The sequence below is a fragment of the Ascaphus truei genome, chromosome 7 (assembly GCF_040206685.1).
Source record: "Ascaphus truei isolate aAscTru1 chromosome 7, aAscTru1.hap1, whole genome shotgun sequence".
Taxonomy (NCBI): domain Eukaryota; kingdom Metazoa; phylum Chordata; class Amphibia; order Anura; family Ascaphidae; genus Ascaphus; species Ascaphus truei.
In genome coordinates, this window is record NC_134489.1 from 15,903,071 (window position 1) to 15,922,723 (window position 19,653).

The 19,653-nt window shown below is 42.2% G+C and overlaps 1 protein-coding gene across 1 annotated transcript in view; it reads right to left on the reverse strand.

The window, feature by feature from the left end:
• Positions 1-19,653, reverse strand: part of LOC142498734 (cytochrome P450 2G1-like) — a 98,170-nt gene that overhangs the window by 61,436 nt on the left and 17,081 nt on the right. The window contains exon 2 of the mRNA XM_075607072.1: positions 13,644-13,806. Coding sequence (XP_075463187.1) covers positions 13,644-13,806 — 163 coding nt within the window. The remainder of the gene's footprint in view (positions 1-13,643; positions 13,807-19,653) is intronic.

Consider the following 19,653-nt stretch of genomic DNA (forward strand, 5'->3'; position numbering starts at 1 on the left):
TACCAAAAGAAATTATGGTTTAAAATAAATCTAATGCTGTCTATAATAAAACCGATCTGAGTCTCAGTGAGGTCCTTGTCCCTAGATAGTACCTGTTTGATCGCTCTACACCCTTTTTCATGTTCTATTACTGTGTAGAGCGATGTTACATCGCAGGTGGACATAATAAAATGTTCTTCCCATCTTACTTTATTTAAGGTATTGATGATATCTGTTGTATCCTTCAGGTATGCCTTCTGCTGCACTACATATTTCTGAAGGAATGTATCTATGTACAGTGACAGATTAGCCGTAAACGAGTCAATCCCCGAGACTATAGGTCTGCCAGGGGGATTGACTACACTTTTGTGGACCTTAGGTAGATGGTAAAACATAGGTAATCTAGATCTGTCACTGTACATAAACTGATACTCATTATCGTTCAATACATTTAATTCCTTCCCCTCATCTAAGAAGTTTTTCAACTCCTCCGTAAATTTTCTCATTGGGTTTGATTTTAATTTCGCATACGTTTTTGTATCTCCTAAAAGTCTGAGGCACTCCCTGTCATATGCCTCTCTGTCTAATAGCACTATTCCCCCTCCTTTGTCAGCAGGTTTTATGACCAAGTTATCATTATCAGTGAGGTCTTTAAGGGCTGTTTTTTCTTCTTTTGAAAGATTATTGCGCATTTTCCCTTGATTTGCAGCTAGGTCTTCAAAATCTTTATTAATCATTTTAAAAAAGACCTCTAGATGGTCACCTTTAGCATAGTGGGGATAGAAGGTTGATCTCGGTTTCAAATTCGTATGGATAATATTCCTCTCTTCTAAAACCACTGGTGGAATAGTTGGTTCGGGCTTCCTCGCTCCCTCTCTACCGAGGAAGTACCTCTTTATGGTCATTTTACGGAGGAATTTATTTGCATCTATGAATAGGTCGAATGAGCTATGACCTCTCATAGGTGCAAACTCAAACCCTTTGATAATACACTGTGCTGAGCTTTATTAAGTGTTACTGAACTTAGATTAAAAATGTTTGTCTCCCTCACTTGTTGCTTCTTTTGTATCCTCTTTCTTCTCCCTCTCTTTCCTCTGAATCTCGGCTTCTTTTTGAATCTTTCCTTGTTTTTGGACAGGGTTGTGTCCCCTTGTCCCACAAAGTGGAAGGTCCCTCTCCTCTTTCTCCCTATTGTGATTTTTGGGGCTTAAATCCCTCTCTTTATCCCTTCTATCAAAAGAGTTCACTCTTCTCTCCGTCTCAACTGGAGATTTGTTTGCTTTAGATGCTCTTTCTTTTTCTCTTTGATCTCTTTTTTCTTTATTTATAGGGGTATAATTGGACCTTCCTCTTTCTTGAAATTCATGCCTCGATCTGGACTGGTCTCTATATGACTTGGTATTTGTTTTCTCCCCTTCTATTTTAGTTTTATCTCCCATATATTTAGATCTTTCTTTACTTTCATGATGGTTTTTCTTAAAGAATTGTTTTTTTATGGGAACCCTGGTGCTCACCCACATCTCTGCTCTTTCCTCGTCCCCATGTTCTCTTATTTGTCCTATTTTTCTTCCATGTACGTTGCTCCCCTTTGTTATAATCTTCTTCATCTCGTATAAATTTACACATTTTTGTTGTTTCTACCTCCTTTTCCAAAGTGTTTAATTTCTTTTGAAGTGCTGTGTCTTTTTCAATAAACTCTGGTGTATTCACTAGTGGTGTAAGAATATCTTGAATGGCATCTATTTCCTCCCCTAGCCATTCAAGATAAGAGAACATGGGGACGAGGAAAGAGCAGAGATGTGGGTGAACACCAGGGTTCCCATAAAAAAACAATTCTTTAAGAAAAACCATCATGAAAGTAAAGAAAGATCTAAATATATGGGAGATAAAACTAAAATAGAAGGGGAGAAAACAAATACCAAGTCATATAGAGACCAGTCCAGATCGAGGCATGAATCTCAAGAAAGAGGAAGGTCCAATTATACCCCTATAAATAAAGAAAAAAGAGATCAAAGAGAAAAAGAAAGAGCATCTAAAGCAAACAAATCTCCAGTTGAGACTGAGAGAAGAGTGAACTCTTTTGATAGAAGGGATAAAGAGAGGGATTTAAGCCCCAAAAATCACAATAGGGAGAAAGATTTTTTAGGAGAGGGACCTTCCACTTTGTGGGACAAGGGGACACAACCCTGTCCAAAAACAAGGAAAGATTCAAAAAGAAGCCGAGATTCAGAGGAAAGAGAGGGAGAAGAAAGAGGATACAAAAGAAGCAACAAGTGAGGGAGACAAACATTTTTAATCTAAGTTCAGTAACACTTAATAAAGCTCAGCACAGTGTATTATCAAAGGGTTTGAGTTTTGCACCTATGAGAGGTCATAGCTCATTCGACCTATTCATAGATGCAAATAAATTCCTCCGTAAAATGACCATAAAGAGGTACTTCCTCGGTAGAGAGGGAGCGAGGAAGCCCGAACCAACTATTCCACCAGTGGTTTTAGAAGAGAGGAATATTATCCATACGAATTTGAAACCGAGATCAACCTTCTATCCCCACTATGCTAAAGGTGACCATCTAGAGGTCTTTTTTAAAATGATTAATAAAGATTTTGAAGACCTAGCTGCAAATCAAGGGAAAATGCGCAATAATCTTTCAAAAGAAGAAAAAACAGCCCTTAAAGACCTCACTGATAATGATAACTTGGTCATAAAACCTGCTGACAAAGGAGGGGGAATAGTGCTATTAGACAGAGAGGCATATGACAGGGAGTGCCTCAGACTTTTAGGAGATACAAAAACGTATGCGAAATTAAAATCAAACCCAATGAGAAAATTTACGGAGGAGTTGAAAAACTTCTTAGATGAGGGGAAGGAATTAAATGTATTGAACGATAATGAGTATCAGTTTATGTACAGTGACAGATCTAGATTACCTATGTTTTACCATCTACCTAAGGTCCACAAAAGTGTAGTCAATCCCCCAGGCAGACCTATAGTCTCGGGGATTGACTCGCTTACGGCTAATCTGTCACTGTACATAGATACATTCCTTCAGAAATATGTAGTGCAGCAGAAGGCATACCTGAAGGATACAACAGATATCATCAATACCTTAAATAAAGTAAGATGGGAAGAACATTTTATTATGTCCACCTGCGATGTAACATCGCTCTACACAGTAATAGAACATGAAAAAGGGTGTAGAGCGATCAAACAGGTACTATCTAGGGACAAGGACCTCACTGAGACTCAGATCGGTTTTATTATAGACAGCATTAGATTTATTTTAAACCATAATTTCTTTTGGTACGGAGAAGAATACTATCTCCAAAAATGTGGAACGGCGATGGGGACAAGATTCGCCCCCAGTTATGCGAACCTATTTATGGCCGTTTGGGAGGATGATAAGATCTGGCCGGGTGGCATTCTGGGGGAGAATCTTGTCCTCTGGCGCCGTTTCATCGATGATGTGTTCCTGATATGGAGGGGAGGTCAGGAATCCTTGGAAGGGTTTCTGGCATCTCTAGATGTGAATGAGAATAATCTAAAATTCACGAGCAGCTCCAGCCAAACAAGTGTAAATTTTCTAGACCTTGTTATCTTTATTGATGAGAATAGGATTAAAACAAAAACCTATTTTAAAGATACTGACAAAAACAACTATATACTAAGATCAAGCTGTCACCTGCCCAGGTGGATGGATGGTGTACCCCCTGGACAGTTAACTGGGCTAAAAAGGAACTGCAGTGATAATACCACGTATCGTGAACAGGCAGAGTATCTCAAAAAAAGATTTATAGAGAAGGAATATAGGGAAGAGAAGTTGGACAATGATATAAGGAGAGTGGAGGGCATTAATCGCGAGGATCTACTTAGACCTAAAGAAAAGAAAAAAGGGAGAAATGAGAAATTTGACTTTGCTTTCCTCACAAATTATAGTGGGGAAGCGAAAGTTATAAGGAACATTATTAACAAGCACTGGGACATTCTCAGAAATGACCCGATTTTGGGTGAGGCCATTCCTGAGAAACCGAACATCATCTTTAGAAAGGCAAACAACCTTAAAAACAGATTGGCCCCAAGTGCATTGAAGAAAAAAAGTGACACAAATCCTGATAGCTGGCTTCAAACGGGAAAAGGTTTTTTTGGCTGCAACAAATGCAGGGCATGCGAATTCAAATCAGATAAAAAAAACGAGTTCTGTTCAAATGTGACAAAATAAGTTTTCCAGATAGAATCATGTTTGACATGCAGGACAGACCACGTAATCTATGTCCTGGAGTGCCCATGAGGGTTGCAGTACGTGGGGAAAACAGAAAGACCAGTCAGAACAAGGGTACTAGAACACCTTAGCAGCATTAACAGGCAGTTAGTCACTCATAGTGTTCCTAATCACTTCTCAGAAAAACATCAGGGGGATCCCAAGGGACTAACGTACATGCCAATAGAACTGGTTAAACAACACTGGCGTGGAGGAGATAGGAATACAGAGCTTATCAAAAGAGAATCCTTTTGGATACACAAATTGAGATCACTCCATCCCAGAGGATTAAATATGGAGATAGATGTGGCCCCCTTCCTGAAATAAAATAAAATCCTTGCATTAATTTTAGTGGTTTTATATGTTTTTTATATATATATTTTCTATATGTTTTTAATTCATTTTAAGGACTCTCTCTTTCCTTATACTGTCATTGTTTACATTGCCATAATCGTATACGTTATTATAGCATTTGTGATTATCACATGTATTCTAATATGGATTCCTTTCCTCTCTATTCATTCCCGCCCTCCATAGGTTAATCAGGAACCTCCGTTTCCATATGCGTCGTTTTTTGGTTTAGACTTTGTTAGTATATTATGTATTCCTTTTTGAGTGTCATGTAAGAGGAGTCTGTCCATAAGGTCCAGTTCAGAAAAGATTAAAGTCTTTTTGGAAATATTATATAAATGTTTAAAATTAGTAGTACCTAACATGAATTATAGTGATGCACATGCTGCTACTGCACTGTCCCTTTAACAAAGAACCATGCAGGTCTTAGGGATGTATTCACATCCTCATTATTCAATACACCTACTTTACTGAACTTTATTTTAATGAATTTTATAGATCTTTTATTAAGCTTATTTTTTAGCCCATACTTTTTTGCTATTTTTTGTTTATTCGTTTTTCTCCCCCCACTACCTACAGCCTAAATGTATTTATTAATTAATCAAAATGATAATTAAGTGATTGGAGAGGTATTTCAGATCTCCCCACTCTTACCCTGTTTTTTACCATGAATTTGTGAATACATCTAACCATGTCTATAGACTTTATACCAGTACTGCAGAGGTTAATTAAACTAGCAATTGTATAGGGTATATAAAGCAACACTGGAAGGGGGGGGTCCATACTCCTGACGAAGCCAGCCATTCCATTGGCGAAACGCGTAGAGTGGACCCGCCCAGGAGGTGAGAGGATTGGTGCCCGCGAACTGCCAATCAACCGCCGAACCGGAAGTGACGCGACGGAGCTGATCGTGCAGACCGGAAGTGACGCGACACACCGGAGAGACCGCAGCTGGAGATCCCCACACTGCCTGGGTGTAGCAGGGAGCCTGCGGAGGAGAACTATCCAGGATATCGGCGGTGCGGTGAGCTGAGGCAACCATCCCTACCCTCCCATCACTTATATAGTGAAAAACGCTGATATTGTTTTTAAATATTGTGAGTGCACATTTTATATCCTTTCATAAAGTTTTTTGTATACCATTGATCTGCACCATGGAGGTCTGTTTTTATCTTTCCATGTACACCTGCTAATGATACCCCAGTTCCAGCTACCTTCTGTGTTTACTCAGAGGGACCCACCCGATTCTACTGATCACGCCACCATACATATCCTACCTACATCCTGTGAGTAGGCAGCACTTAGAGGCCAAGCATCACAATCATCTCACACCTGTACATTTCAGTCTGCACTCAGTGTGTTTTTTTGTTGTGTTTTCTCCCACATGCTCCCCCTGGGTTGAGAAAATATCGTTTGATCTTCTGGGACCAGTCAAGACAGTCCCTTCCAGAGGGTCTGAGCAGGGGGTTACAACTTATATTATATCATACTTTCACATTTGCACTATTTGAGTCACGATTTTCTTGGATATCACTACTTATGAGTTATATATATTCACTGTAATTTAAGTGATCACTAGCACCTAATTAGCGCCAGTTTTTTTCACCAATCTAGATCAGATTTAACATACTGACCAGCTAATACTACCACCCCATTATTTTCTATCACCACTAAATATATGCAATATATAGTGAGTCTCTTATAGGAAGATTCCTCCCCTTCCCATCTCTTATTGAAGTGATTGAGATCGCAGTAAACATATTAAATCTGATATTCACCTTCATTAGCAAGTGAAATACAGAATGACATTTCATAATACCCATTAAGGGTAAAGTTGTGATATATTTGTGATATCTGTCGTAATGTATGAACATACTGTGTCCATAATAATGTCATCCCACGTTATTAAATCTCCAATGACAACAAGTATTATAACTTCCAATCATGTTCAACTTCAACTCCAGGTGCAATCATAATTGATTTATTGAATGTTTTAGCTAAATTAGCATTCCCAAAGGGTATTTAAACAGCCACTAGCATGCTATTCATTATACTCCTGACGAAGCCGAGAACAGTTCCTGGTAGCTGGGCGAAACGCGTAGAGTAAACCAGCAGACCTATTTTGGTCTTGGAGGCGACCCGTAGCTGAACCAAACCTGCAGCCGTGACGTCAGAGGATCAGACAGGCGCACAGAGGGAGGCTCCGATCGTGGATACAGTGCCGTGGCATCCAGCCTGATGACCCAGGGAGGCGGTGAGCTGCTCGGGACCTCTCCTACTCACAATTTGTGACCAATGCTTTTATTATATTAGCACATTGTAAGTGCGCATTTTTTACCCATTCATTTTTTATAAAGTTTACATTATTGATCGCACTATGTAGTTTTCTCTCTCTTTATACATGCGGTATATGCTGACGGAGTATCGATAGGTGGTCCGGTGCCTTTATACCTTCAAGGGTGGCAACCCTATTTGCCAACTGCTTATATATACACTTTAGTCCTGTGAGTAGAACAGCTATATGAGCCAAGACACTGCCACATTTATCCACTGATTGTGATACGTCTGCACTTATATTTGTGTATCTGGTTTTGTTTTCTCAACCCAATAATGCTCCCCCTGGATGTTCTGAGATACTTCTAAACTTTGGAACCCGTGAAACAGGTCCCACCAGTGAGGTTTGATCTGGGGTGTTTTTGGTCATCACATCTATTTAATTTTATCATTTATACTAATATTATTTATTCACTCCTTATTAAGCTGTTCGCGCCTTTTTGTTCACCTGTTTACACAAGTTCTAGAATGTTTACCTCCTTCTTCCACTCTTGACTCTTCTTCTCCTGTTTCAGAGTTGCAAGATTCTAAGCTTATCTGCTCTTCACCCTCTACCATATGCTCTCTTGATCCTATCACCTCACATCTTATCAGTTCCGTTAATTCTGTTTTAGTCCCCACTCTCAAACATATCTTTAATTCCTTCCTGGCCTCTAGTACTTTCCCTTCTTCCTTTAAGCATGTTGTGGTCACAGCTATTCTCAAGAACAACCTAGACCCTGCGTGCCTTACTATCTAGCGCCAAGTGTCCCTCCTGCCGTTTGCCTCCAAATTGCTCTAATGTCTTTTATTTTCCAGTATTATCATCTTCCTTAATTTCCCATGCCCTCCTGGACCCTTTTCAATCTGGCCTTCATATAGCTCACTCAAAAACTCTGTACTTAATAAAGCAGCCAATGATATACATGAAGCAAAATCCCAAGGTCACTTCTCACTACTAACCCTACTTGATTTCTCTGATGCATTTGATACTGTAGATCACTCTCTTCTCCTTCATATTCTAAACTCTATTGGGATCCGCAATAATTCTCTATCCTGCTTCTTATCTTACCTGTCACATTGTACATTTTCTCTGTTGCTAACATGTTTTCATCTTCTGTTGATCTATTTGTTGGTGTACAGTACGTCATAGCTCTGTTCTGGGACCTATCCTTTTCTCTCCCTAGACACTATCACTTGGTGACCTCATTAACTCTTTTGACCTTAGGTGTCATCTCTATGCAGATGATACACAGATATAGCTTTCCATCCCTACCCTCACTCCTGCAATCCATTCCCAAGTCTCGGATTGCCTTCTGGCTATATACTCGTGAATGGTGCTCTGATACCTTAACATTAATATGTGTAAAACTGAGTTCCTCTCATTTCCCCCTAAATCTGTCCTAATATCCCCCTTTTCCATCACAGTAAATGGCACTACCATTTATCCTGTCGCCAAAGCACATTGCCTAGGAATGACATTTGACTCTTCCCTTTCCTTTTCCATTAACGGCATGGCCAAAGTTTGTCACTTCTCCACCATAATATTGCCACGATCTGCCCTTTCCTCTGTCACTCTAGTGCTAAAACTCTAATACATGCCCTCATCCTTTCTCGTCTAGATTATTGTAACATATTGCCAACAGGCCTCCCTGCCTCACAACTTTCTTCCTTGCAATCTATCCTAAATTTGACTGTGAGAATAATTTCACTTTCTCCCAAAACAGTCTCTGTGTCACGAGGGAGACTCCACAAGTGGCATGTAGTTCCTTGCGGAGAACTGAGCACAGCGATACCAAAATAAGGGGGCTAGAACCGATGTATGAATTAAAAATCCTTTATTACATGGTAGACATCATGGCATGGGATGTAAAAGCCTCTTACACGTTTTGGGCCGTCGCCCTTTGTCAAAGAGAATGTTTCACAGACTGCGTCTGCAGCAGCTGATATAGGAGTCCCTCCACTTCCAGCTGATTTGTGACGTACATGATTCATGGCGCGAGATCGTGGAATTACGTTCCGATTGGCTCAGAGACTGGACCAATGGAAACAGTGCCCTGGTAATGACACGTTCAAGCCGAGGAGGGAGGGAGGCGTCCTAAATCAGAAGCGCAGCCAGTGTATGCTGAAATAAAACAGCATGCACTGAGAGAACAAAGTTAACTATTAAAAAACAACACATAAAAAAACATTTAAAAGCAATCTAATAGACTGATCTGGTAGGATGGATGGTCTCAATAATCCTAATGTCTCTGTATATACATATAGTAATGTGGATATTCCAGGACATATGATATAGCCTGGTGTATATAACGGAGGAAGATACAGTAGATGCATATATTCTTTAGGTCTATGGGACAATATATAATATAAGAAAATGGTAATAAATCAATGATTAATTCTCAGGAATAATTCATCATTATCTTAGCTCAACCATAGACCATTCATGAAGTAGGGATAGTCATACAGAGAAGAAACACAATGTATATGTATAATGAATTAAACCAATTGATACAATAAGAAAGGAAGGATGGGAGGGAAAAGGGGGGGGGGAGGGGGAAGAGGGGGGAAGGGGGGGGGAGAGGGGAAGGGGAGGAGGGAGAAGGAGGGGAAGGGGGATCAGGGGAAGGGGGGAGAAAGGAAAGGTGGGAGGGAGGAAAAGAAACCATGTATAATATCATATTGAAAATTATCACATATCCTACAAGTTCATTTAAGGAAATGTTTCAGTTCCCAGTCAATGTTCATACCCTTGGGCATTAAAGTCCCAAGGGTATAAATCCAATGCATTTCTCGACAGTTGAGAAGAGATTCTCTATCTCCCCCTCTGGGATGATTCGGGATATGTTCAATAGCACTGAACGTCAAATTATCTATTGAACCCCTTGAGCAATGATTAAAGTGTCTAGCAATTGGAAATTTTTCATCCTTATTCCTAATAGTCCTGATATGTTCACTAATCCTAATTTTCAAAGGCCTGATAGTTCTTCCTATATAACTGTAACCACATGCACACCTCAGGATGTACACCACAAATTTAGTATTACAATTCAGAAAAGACTTGATCCTATATTTTTGACCCGTATGTACACTCTTGATGGATTTGATTGGTAACGCATGTTTACAGAATTTGCAGGATCCACATTTGTAGAACCCATTGGGAATAGTACTTTTTGCATTGTTCTTGGTATTGAACATGCTCGGTGAAAGGTGGGTACCTAATGTTTTTGCTCTTTTATACACTATTCTAGGATTGGCTTTAGTGTATTCATCCAGGTCTTTGTCCAATCTAAGTATCCCCCAATGTTTATCTAGAATGGATTTGATAGTACCCACTTGTCTAGAGTAGGTCGTAATAAATAAAGGTGTCTCCTTCTCATAGTTCTTATTCGTTCTTTCTTTAAAGAAAGAACGAATAAGAACTATGAGAAGGAGACACCTTTATTTAATCCATTCTAGATAAACATTGGGGGATACTTAGAAACATTAGGTACCCACCTTTCACCGAGCATGTTCAATACCAAGAACAATGCAAAAAGTACTTTTCCCAATGGGATCTACAAATGTGGATCCTGCAAATTCTGTAAACATGCGTTACCAATCAAATCCATCAAGAGTGTACATACGGGTCAAAAATATAGGATCAAGTCTTTTCTGAATTGTAATACTAAATTTGTGGTGTACATCCTGAGGTGTGCATGTGGTTGCAGCTATATTGGAAGAACTATCAGGCCTTTGAAAATTAGGATTAGTGAACATATCAGGACTATTAGGAATAAGGATGACAAATTTCCAGTTGCTAGACACTTTAACCATTGCTCAAGGGGTTCAATAGATCATTTGACGTTCAGTGCTATTGAACATATCCCGAATCATCCCAGAGGCGGAGATAGAGAATCTCTTCTCAACTGTCGAGAAATGCATTGGATTTATACCCGTGGTACTTTAATGCCCAAGGGTATGAACATTGACTGGGAACTGAAACATTTCCTTAAATGAACTTGTAGGATATGTGATAATTTTCAATATGATATTATACATGGTTTCTTTTCCTCCCTCCCACCTTTCCTTTCTCCCCCCTTCCCCTGATCCCCCTTCCCCTGCTTCTCCCCTCCCACCCCTCCCCCCCTTCCCCTCTCCCCCCCCCACCCCTCCCCCCTTCCCCCCCTTCCTCCTCCCCCCCCCTTCCCCCCTCCCTTCCCCCCTCTTCCCCCCCCTTTTCCCTCCCATAATCCCTTTCTTATTGTATCAATTGGTTTAATTCATTATACAAATACATTGTGTTTCTTCTCTGTATGACTATCCCTACTTCATGAATGGTCTATGGTTGAGCTAAGATAATGATGAATTATTCCTGAGAATTAATCATTGATTTATTACCATTTTCTTATATTATATATTGTCCCATAGACCTAAAGAATATATGCATCTACTGTATCTTCCTCCGTTATATACACCAGGCTATATCATATGTCCTGGAATATCCACATTACTATATGTATATACAGAGACATTAGGATTATTGAGACCATCCATCCTACCAGATCAGTCTATTAGATTGCTTTTAAATGTTTTTTTATGTGTTGTTTTTTAATAGTTAACTTTGTTCTCTCAGTGCATGCTGTTTTATTTCAGCATACACTGGCTGCGCTTCTGATTTAGGACGCCTCCCTCCCTCCTCGGCTTGAACGTGTCATTACCAGGGCACTGTTTCCATTGGTCCAGTCTCTGAGCCAATCGGAACGTAATTCCACGATCTCGCGCCATGAATCATGTACGTCACAAATCAGCTGGAAGTGGAGGGACTCCTATATCAGCTGCTGCAGACGCAGTCTGTGAAACATTCTCTTTGACAAAGGGCGACGGCCCAAAACGTGTAAGAGGCTTTTACATCCCATGCCATGATGTCTACCATGTAATAAAGGATTTTTAATTCATACATCGGTTCTAGCCCCCTTATTTTGGTATCGCTGTGCTCCATTCTCCGCAAGGAACTACATGCTGCATATCGTCCACGTGATGTACGCCGTGGGATCCACCAGACAAGAAAACTCTCCTACTTGAGTACCCCGGTTCATTCACTATGGCTGGGTGTCTACCAATATAAGTGTCTATTCTCCAGGGGGACATTATTACTGTGGTATTGGGAAGTCAGAAATGTATTTACTAACTTGACCATTCTACACAGGTTACCCACATCTTAGGAGCTATTACTTTAGACACGGTCACATATGTGTACAGAGAGTGGTGGCTATCCCTGCCTGTCTTTATCCGTTTATTCATCAGCTATATCCTAGATCATTATCTAGAAATACCTTACAGCTGAGCACGGATTTCTGGGAACCCTGTGTCCCAGTAGCTTTTGGAGACTCCACAAGTGAGTAGGACCTCGGTGGCCAGAACAGTGGGGAGCAGGCAAGAATTGTCAGGGTCGCAAGCAGATGGCAAATAGCGAGGTCGGGTGTCACAGGCAGAGTTTGGAGGCAGGGCAGCAGGCAGCATGGTCAGGGGTCACAGGTCAACAAAAAGGAGACAGGAACAGGACTGGGACTCGGGAACATGATTGGGACACGGGAACAGGACTGGGACTGGGGAAAAGACTGGGGCAAGCTAGTTTAATAGAAAGGGCCTTTAATTGCAAGGACAAGTACAGGAATAAGAATCAGGAACTAGCGGTGACAAAGAAGACCAGGGAACACAAAGCAAAGGCCAGGAGCACAGGAAACTATAAGGACAGGCAGAGAGAGGACAGGAGCACCAAGAGGAGACAGACCGAGGAAACCCAAAGCAGACAGAAAACAGTAGCACACCAGGTGAACAGACAAGGGAACTGTGGCTGGGAGCAGAATGTCTAGGAGACCCTGACACTCTGCTCATCTCCTTAAATCCCTCTCCTCATTTCCCATCAAATTTCAGATTAACTACCGAATTCTCAACCACCTTTAAAGGCTCTTCACATCTGCTCCGTCCAACATATCCGCTTTGATCTCTCATTATGCCCCTGCTCTTTATTCATAACTGTCTCCTCTCCTTCGCTTTTGCCATAACTGTCTCCACTCCACCCCTTTCACCTTTACTTCTCTTTCTCACCTTAAATCTTTTTCTGTCACTGTCATGGGAGACCAGGCATTTACACCTTTTTACCAGGATCATACATTGAGCAAAACAGGTAACGTGAAATAAATTGTAAACTTATTCGCAGGAAAAGGCATACACACAATGATACTCAAACTACATAAGAACAGACAAAAAAATTAGAGGAGTGCTTGAAATAAAGTTGAGAGAAAGCACTCAGATGAATCATGCTACAAAATGTGGCTATAGACCTTTTTTTGGGGGGGGGGGACTTAAATATGAAGGAGTTGTGTCCCCGAAACATTCTAGTATGTGTTGCTTACAATGAAGATACATTCATAACATTGCAGTATTTACTTGAGTGCCTCATCTCTATTCTTTATTCGAATTGTATATAAATTTGATCTTGGCTTGAGACACCGGGGTTGACAATGGACGAGCACAAAGGGGAGAACACAAATACGTTACTGCTAAGCAAGGGGGTGCTACTACACCAAACCTAACTACAGCAATAAAGGAATGAGTTATACTGTAGGAACTGGTTATATGCATTGACCCATACCCAATGAGTAAAAATTGACAGTTTAATAAATTAACAGAAATGATGGACAATAAATGGATGAACGGGACCTTCCACTTATGTGTAACAAAAGCACACTGTGCCCTTACCATATCCCTCGAAGACTCTGTCCACTGTAGCCAATGTACCTCGGCCACTGAATGCCTCCCCATGATCAATTAGAGTTTCTTTCACAGTCTGGTAGCCACAGAGAATGATCACAGGGCGTGGCCCGAAGTAGAGTGTGTACACTGAGCCATACTGCTCTCTTAGCTGCAATGAATGATAAAGAGTGTATTGCCATTAGCCACACACAAAAAAACACATACATTAATTCAGGACTCATTGTTAGCAGTTATCCCAGTACACTCACGCTGGGAGCACTGTCATTAAACCACATAACTTTCAGGGTCCAATAATATCCCTATCAATAAGATTTGTTACATATTCTCTCACCTGTCAAGACATCAAGCAGTTTAAGTTACTGCAGACATACATATTACTGTGAACAAATTGTGCCGGACTTAAATCTGGTCAATGTTGTGCATTTTCTTTTTGAAACTTATATTTTTATTACATTTTTTCACACATAAATGGGAATGGGGAGGATACAAAAAATAAAAGGGGGGGGGAAACAACCATTTTGTATCAAATTTCTTACAAACAACAGGCGTCCATATCATTGTAACGCTTGCGCTCACCATGGACAAGGGGGGACCCCGGTACTGAGGTGGGAAAGTACCAAACTGCACACCCACAGCAGCGGACGCACACCTGGAGAGTGGATAGTCAGCGTAGCCGGGTTTGGGTTAGAGAGATTGGGTTAATCCAGATACTTGCCGGGGGCCCGGGGGCAGAGCCAGTAGAATGGTCGTGTCCATTGTGCCATGGTCTGGGGTTGGAGCCAGGAGAGTAGTAGCGTATCCAAAAGCCATGGTCGGGGATGGAGAGGTGCGGGTTGTCAGAGACAAGATGGGGTCGTTATCCAGAGAGGGTCCAATAGTCAAGATGGGTCGGTACACATGAAAGCAACTGGAGAGAAAGCAGCAAGGCGCAAGGCAAAACAGAATGCAGGAACATAAGGCTACACCGGTTATACTCAGCAATGAGGAAGTGAAAGAGCAGGGTTTAAATAGGAGAGATGCATGACTGGGATTGAGAGGCGGAGCAGAGGTGTGGCCTCTACGGAGGCAGAGATTGGCTGCAAGGCACAGGAGACAGGTGTGTGTACTTGCTTGCAGCTGGGGAGCAGTGCACGATGTCACGTATGCGTGCCATGGGCGAGAGGCGCGCGGGGCGACCATGGGGCGGAGCCAAGCTCCGTGGTAAGGGTAGACGAACTGCGTGTGTGTGTGCGCTCTGTAAATAGAGCGGGTGAATGAGATGCAGCAGGTAAGAAGGGAACACGCCGCAGGGGACGTGTACCCCGATTCCTTACAGTTCCCCCCCCCCTAGGGAGCGGCCTCAGGACGACTCCAAATGGCTTATGTGGGAACCTGGCGTGGGACCACCTTAACAAACCGGGAGTGTGGACCTGGTGATGGGGTATCCAGGACCTCTCTTCTGGTCCAAACACTTTCCAATGTATCAGGTATTGGACTGATCCTCTGGACCTTCTTGAGTCGATAATAGACTGAATCTCAAATTTTTCTTGACCTTGTACCATCACTGGTGGTGGTTTAGGAGCAGAGAACTGAGAACTTTTGGAAGACAGGTTTTAGAAGTGAAACATGAAATAACGCAGGAATTCTCATGGACTGAGGAAGTTGTAGGCGGTATGCCACAGGATTAATCTGTTCCAGAACCGTAAACGGACCTAGAAACCTTGAGGCCAGCTTCAGCGTAGGTGTCTTCAATCTGATGTTTTTGGAAGATAGCCACACTTTGTCTCCTGGCCTGAATTTGGGTGCCTTACGGTGATGACGATCCACCTGTGACTTTTGTCTGGGGACAGCCTCTTGGAGAGTCTTTTGAATCTTCCTTCAGGAATTTTGTAAAGAGTTTACTCTGGAATCTGCTGCTGGAACACCGGTAGGCATAGAACAGATTGGAAGATGTGCCGGGTGAAACCCGTAAGTATATAAAGATGGGCGACTCTTGGGTGGACTCGTTTCTCAGGGTTATGGGTGAATTTCGGCCCATGGAAGGAGATTTACCCAGTCGTCCTGTGCGTCGGAAATTAAGCATCTGAGATATTGTTCTAAGGACTGGTTCATCCTCTCAGTCTGCCCATTAGTCTGGGGGTGGTAACCAGAAGAGAAGAGAAGTGTAATATCCAACCATTAAGCAAAGGCACGCCAAAATTTGGGGATAAACTGAGATCCGTGATCGGACAATATGGAGAGTGGGACTCAAGGATATGAAAGATTTCCTTAATGAAGATGTCTGCCAAGGTGGCAGAATTGGGAAGACCCTTAAGGGGTATGAAATGCGACTGTTTCAAAAACCTATCATCAATAACAAGAATAGTGTTCATCCCACTAGAAACAGGAAGCTCGACAATAAAGTCCATTGAAAGGTGAGTCCATGGACGATCTGGTATGGGCAAAGGGCGAAGAAGATCCTGAGGTTTGTTGCGAGAGGATTTATTTTGAGCACAAATGGAGCAGGACGTGATGAATTCCTTGAAATCCTTGAGCATATTAGGACACCAGAAGGTGCGTCTGATTAAATCCGAAGTTCTTCTTGTACCAGGATGACCGGCGGACTTAGAGGAGTGACCCCACTCAAGGATATTTCTGCGGAATTGTGGTGCAGCATACAAACAACCCTCCGGCACCTCCATACCTTCAGGAATGCGTGACTGAGAAGCCAGGATCTTATCCAATACATCAAAAGAATTAGCTGAAATTATATATTTAGAGGGTAGCATAGTCTCAGAAATGTCCTTTGTTTTGTCTTCACTGACGAATTGGCGGGACAAAGCATCAGACTTTAGGTTCTTGGTTCCAGGAATGTAGAAAATGATGTAATTAAATCTAGAAAAAAAAGAGCCTGACGGGAGCCGAGGCGACGAGCACCTTCAATGTGCAATACATTTTTATGATCTGTGAGGATTGAGATGGGATTCTCGGTTCATTCCAAAAGATGTCTCCACTCTTGAAGGGCAAGTTTAATAGCTAAGAGCTCTCGGTTGCCAACATCGTAGTTTTGTTCATCAGAAGAAAACTTTTTGGAGGAAAGTGCACAAGGGTGTAATCTGTCTTGAGGAGTTGGTCTCTGTGAGAGAATGGTTCCAGCCCCTGCATCTGAGGCATCTACCTCCATAGAGAAGGGAAGTTTGGGGTCAGGATGGTGTAGAATGGGAGCAGAAACAAATGCTTTCTTGAGGGACTCAAAGGCCTGAAGTGCTTCAGGAGACCAGGAAGAAATATCCGCCCCTTTCTTCTGTAGAGCAGTAATTGGGGCAATGGTAGAGGAGAAATTACGAATACATTTATGGTAATAATTATCGAACCCCAAAAAACGCTGAATTGCCTTGAGAAAAGTTGGTTGCCAAACCAAAACTGTCTTGAGTTTATCGGGGTCCATAGAAAAAACAGAGTCTGAAATGATATATCCTAGGAAGGAAGTGGATGTTTGAGGAAACATACATTTCTCCATCTTGGCGTAGAGATGACTTTCACGAAGGCGAGACAGTGAGAGATTTAGAAAAAATAAGAATATCATCAAGATAGACAATGACAAAAATGTTGAGAACATGCCGAAAAATCTCGTTCAAGAACTCCTGAAAAACAGCAGGAGCATTACATAATCCAAAATGCATGACCAGATATTCGTAATGGCCATCTTGTGTGTTAAATGCCGTCTTCTACTCATCCCCTTGACGTATACGTATCAGATTGTAGACCCCTCGAAGATTGAGTTTGGAAAAAATAGTAGAACCTTGCAAACGATCAAAAAGTTCCGAGATAAGTGGAAGAGAGTAACAGTTCTTTAAGGTGATTTTATTAAGCCCTCTGTAATCTACAGATGCAGCAACGAGTATTAGAACTCTGCCTGGGTAGATTCTGGGGCAGTTTCACAGTAAATGCCTCAACATTTCTGTGAGATTCTTAATGGCCCATCGGATTAACACAGCAGTGAGTCCCTGTAGAGGGAGAAAGGGGGTGGCCCAGTATTAAAGGGGTTGCACCCCATTTAGCCATCCCCTGACCTCACCAGGGAGACAAGGAGTTAACTGGGCTGCGGTCCAGCAATGTGATTTAACCCTTGTTATGACATGTAAATGTATATTCCCCTGTTCCCATGTTTTATTGTAATGTCTGGTTATATCAGTGTCTGCATCACACATACACTAGGATCCATCCGGGAGTACAAGGGTTAAAAGTTCTTTAATGATTATAGCCCTTTGTGTAATTTTCCCGCCTTTTCAGGCACCATTTTGCAGGGTCCCACAGGCCGCCATTAGAGCTCCATGCATTTCAATAGCGGATCTTGCTGTTTTGGACCTGTTTCCCGTGAAGACCAGAAGATGGCGACCAAGAGGAGGAGCGGCGGTTTCCAATTGTAAGTCAATGGGCTCATTGACTTCAATGGAGATTCCTCGACAGCGCTTTCCAGGAACGAGTTGGCTGCCATCCAAACCGCAAAACCGCAAAGCTTTGATCACTGTTATTCAAGTTCAACATTATGTGGCGTGGGAATCTACAGTTCTAGGGCACCCAGGAATAAAATTCTTTTTGCCCCTAGTTCCTAGACCTCCCCCCCACTCGACCACCACCGGGTCCCCGAATCCTGGACCCCCGAGAAGGGTCTTGCCGAGAGAGAGGGTCGCGCCATAGGTTCCAATGGCGGTGGCAGAAACCGCTCAGGAAAATGACTAAGTGTGAAAAGCTGAAAACCATGAATCCATATCTCCGGTTCCGGAGGGTCCAGAGGGCCAGGGTTTGGGGTACCTGTAGTCACTGCTCCGGCATGACTGCAGAACCATCCTTGACCCTCTCGGACCAACCCGACGGAGTATGGACCCCCTTGAAGGTTCGGGACTTTTCCCATAGACTCCAATGGCGGCCAATCTCCATTGATCGGCTATGGCGTAAAAACCCCATTTTCAAAGGCAGCGATGCCCCGTTGAAAGTCTATGGTGGCGGATTCCCATAGCCGCCAACGGCGGCGGTTTGCCATTGAAAGTCTATGGCGGCGGAGCCCGTTGTTTTCAATGGGGATTTAGTGAAAAACTGTGATTTAATTTACAGCGGAGATTATTGTATTAAAATAGGAAACAATTTAAGGTGTATTTGTGTAACTCCGGTTCCGAAGGTCATAGTGGGTCTCAAATTGGACCATATGGTGTCCCAGTTCCGACATTGAGAACTGGGAAGTTTGGACCCGCTGAGCCTAACAGAACCGGACCTTTTAATATGTTTGTGTTTTACTTATAACACTGTATCCCAAGGCAGGGATAAACCCGAGAGGAAATTCCTTTGGACAAATGGCAGCAGATGGCCAGGGAGCGTCCTAATGTCTAGAATTTAAGTGCTGTTCAAAGGAGTTTATCACCTCCACTGTTTACATGAGGGCGGAGACGACTCAAACCAGAGCAGTCTGTAAGTGTCACCTTTAACACCTCACAACAAAGAGTATCCTGCCAGAAATCCCATTTGGTAGACTGGCTGGCATTCCTGATGCAAATGTGGGGCTACAGAAATGAGACCCCAGAGTCCTAATGCGCATGGGCCAATTAGCTAAGGGGCTTGTATCAAAATGTATTCCCACGTTAAAGATTGGCTACAGATAATTGTGGCCCAATCACCTGTACTTAATGTTAAGGATAGGGTCACAAAAGATTTATAAACTGTGGTCAACCCTATATCCTTTGTCTTCTGATACCATCTTGATTGTATCTGATTGCTGGAGAATTGCTAGGCAACATACTTCTCATCCCCCATCCCCAATGTAAGTGTACTTCTTGCCTGTTACTGTACTATATTGTGTGTTCACCTATCCAAAGGAATAAATATACTTTATTATATCTAAGCCTCATTCAGTTCAAACCCAGTTATTTGATGTAACTTACAACCTGCCATAAGCTATCGTGACAGGCTTTTAATTAACTGGTGGCAGCGGCGGGATTGAACTGGACCTGTATTACTGAGGTATTACTATATTACTGTAATA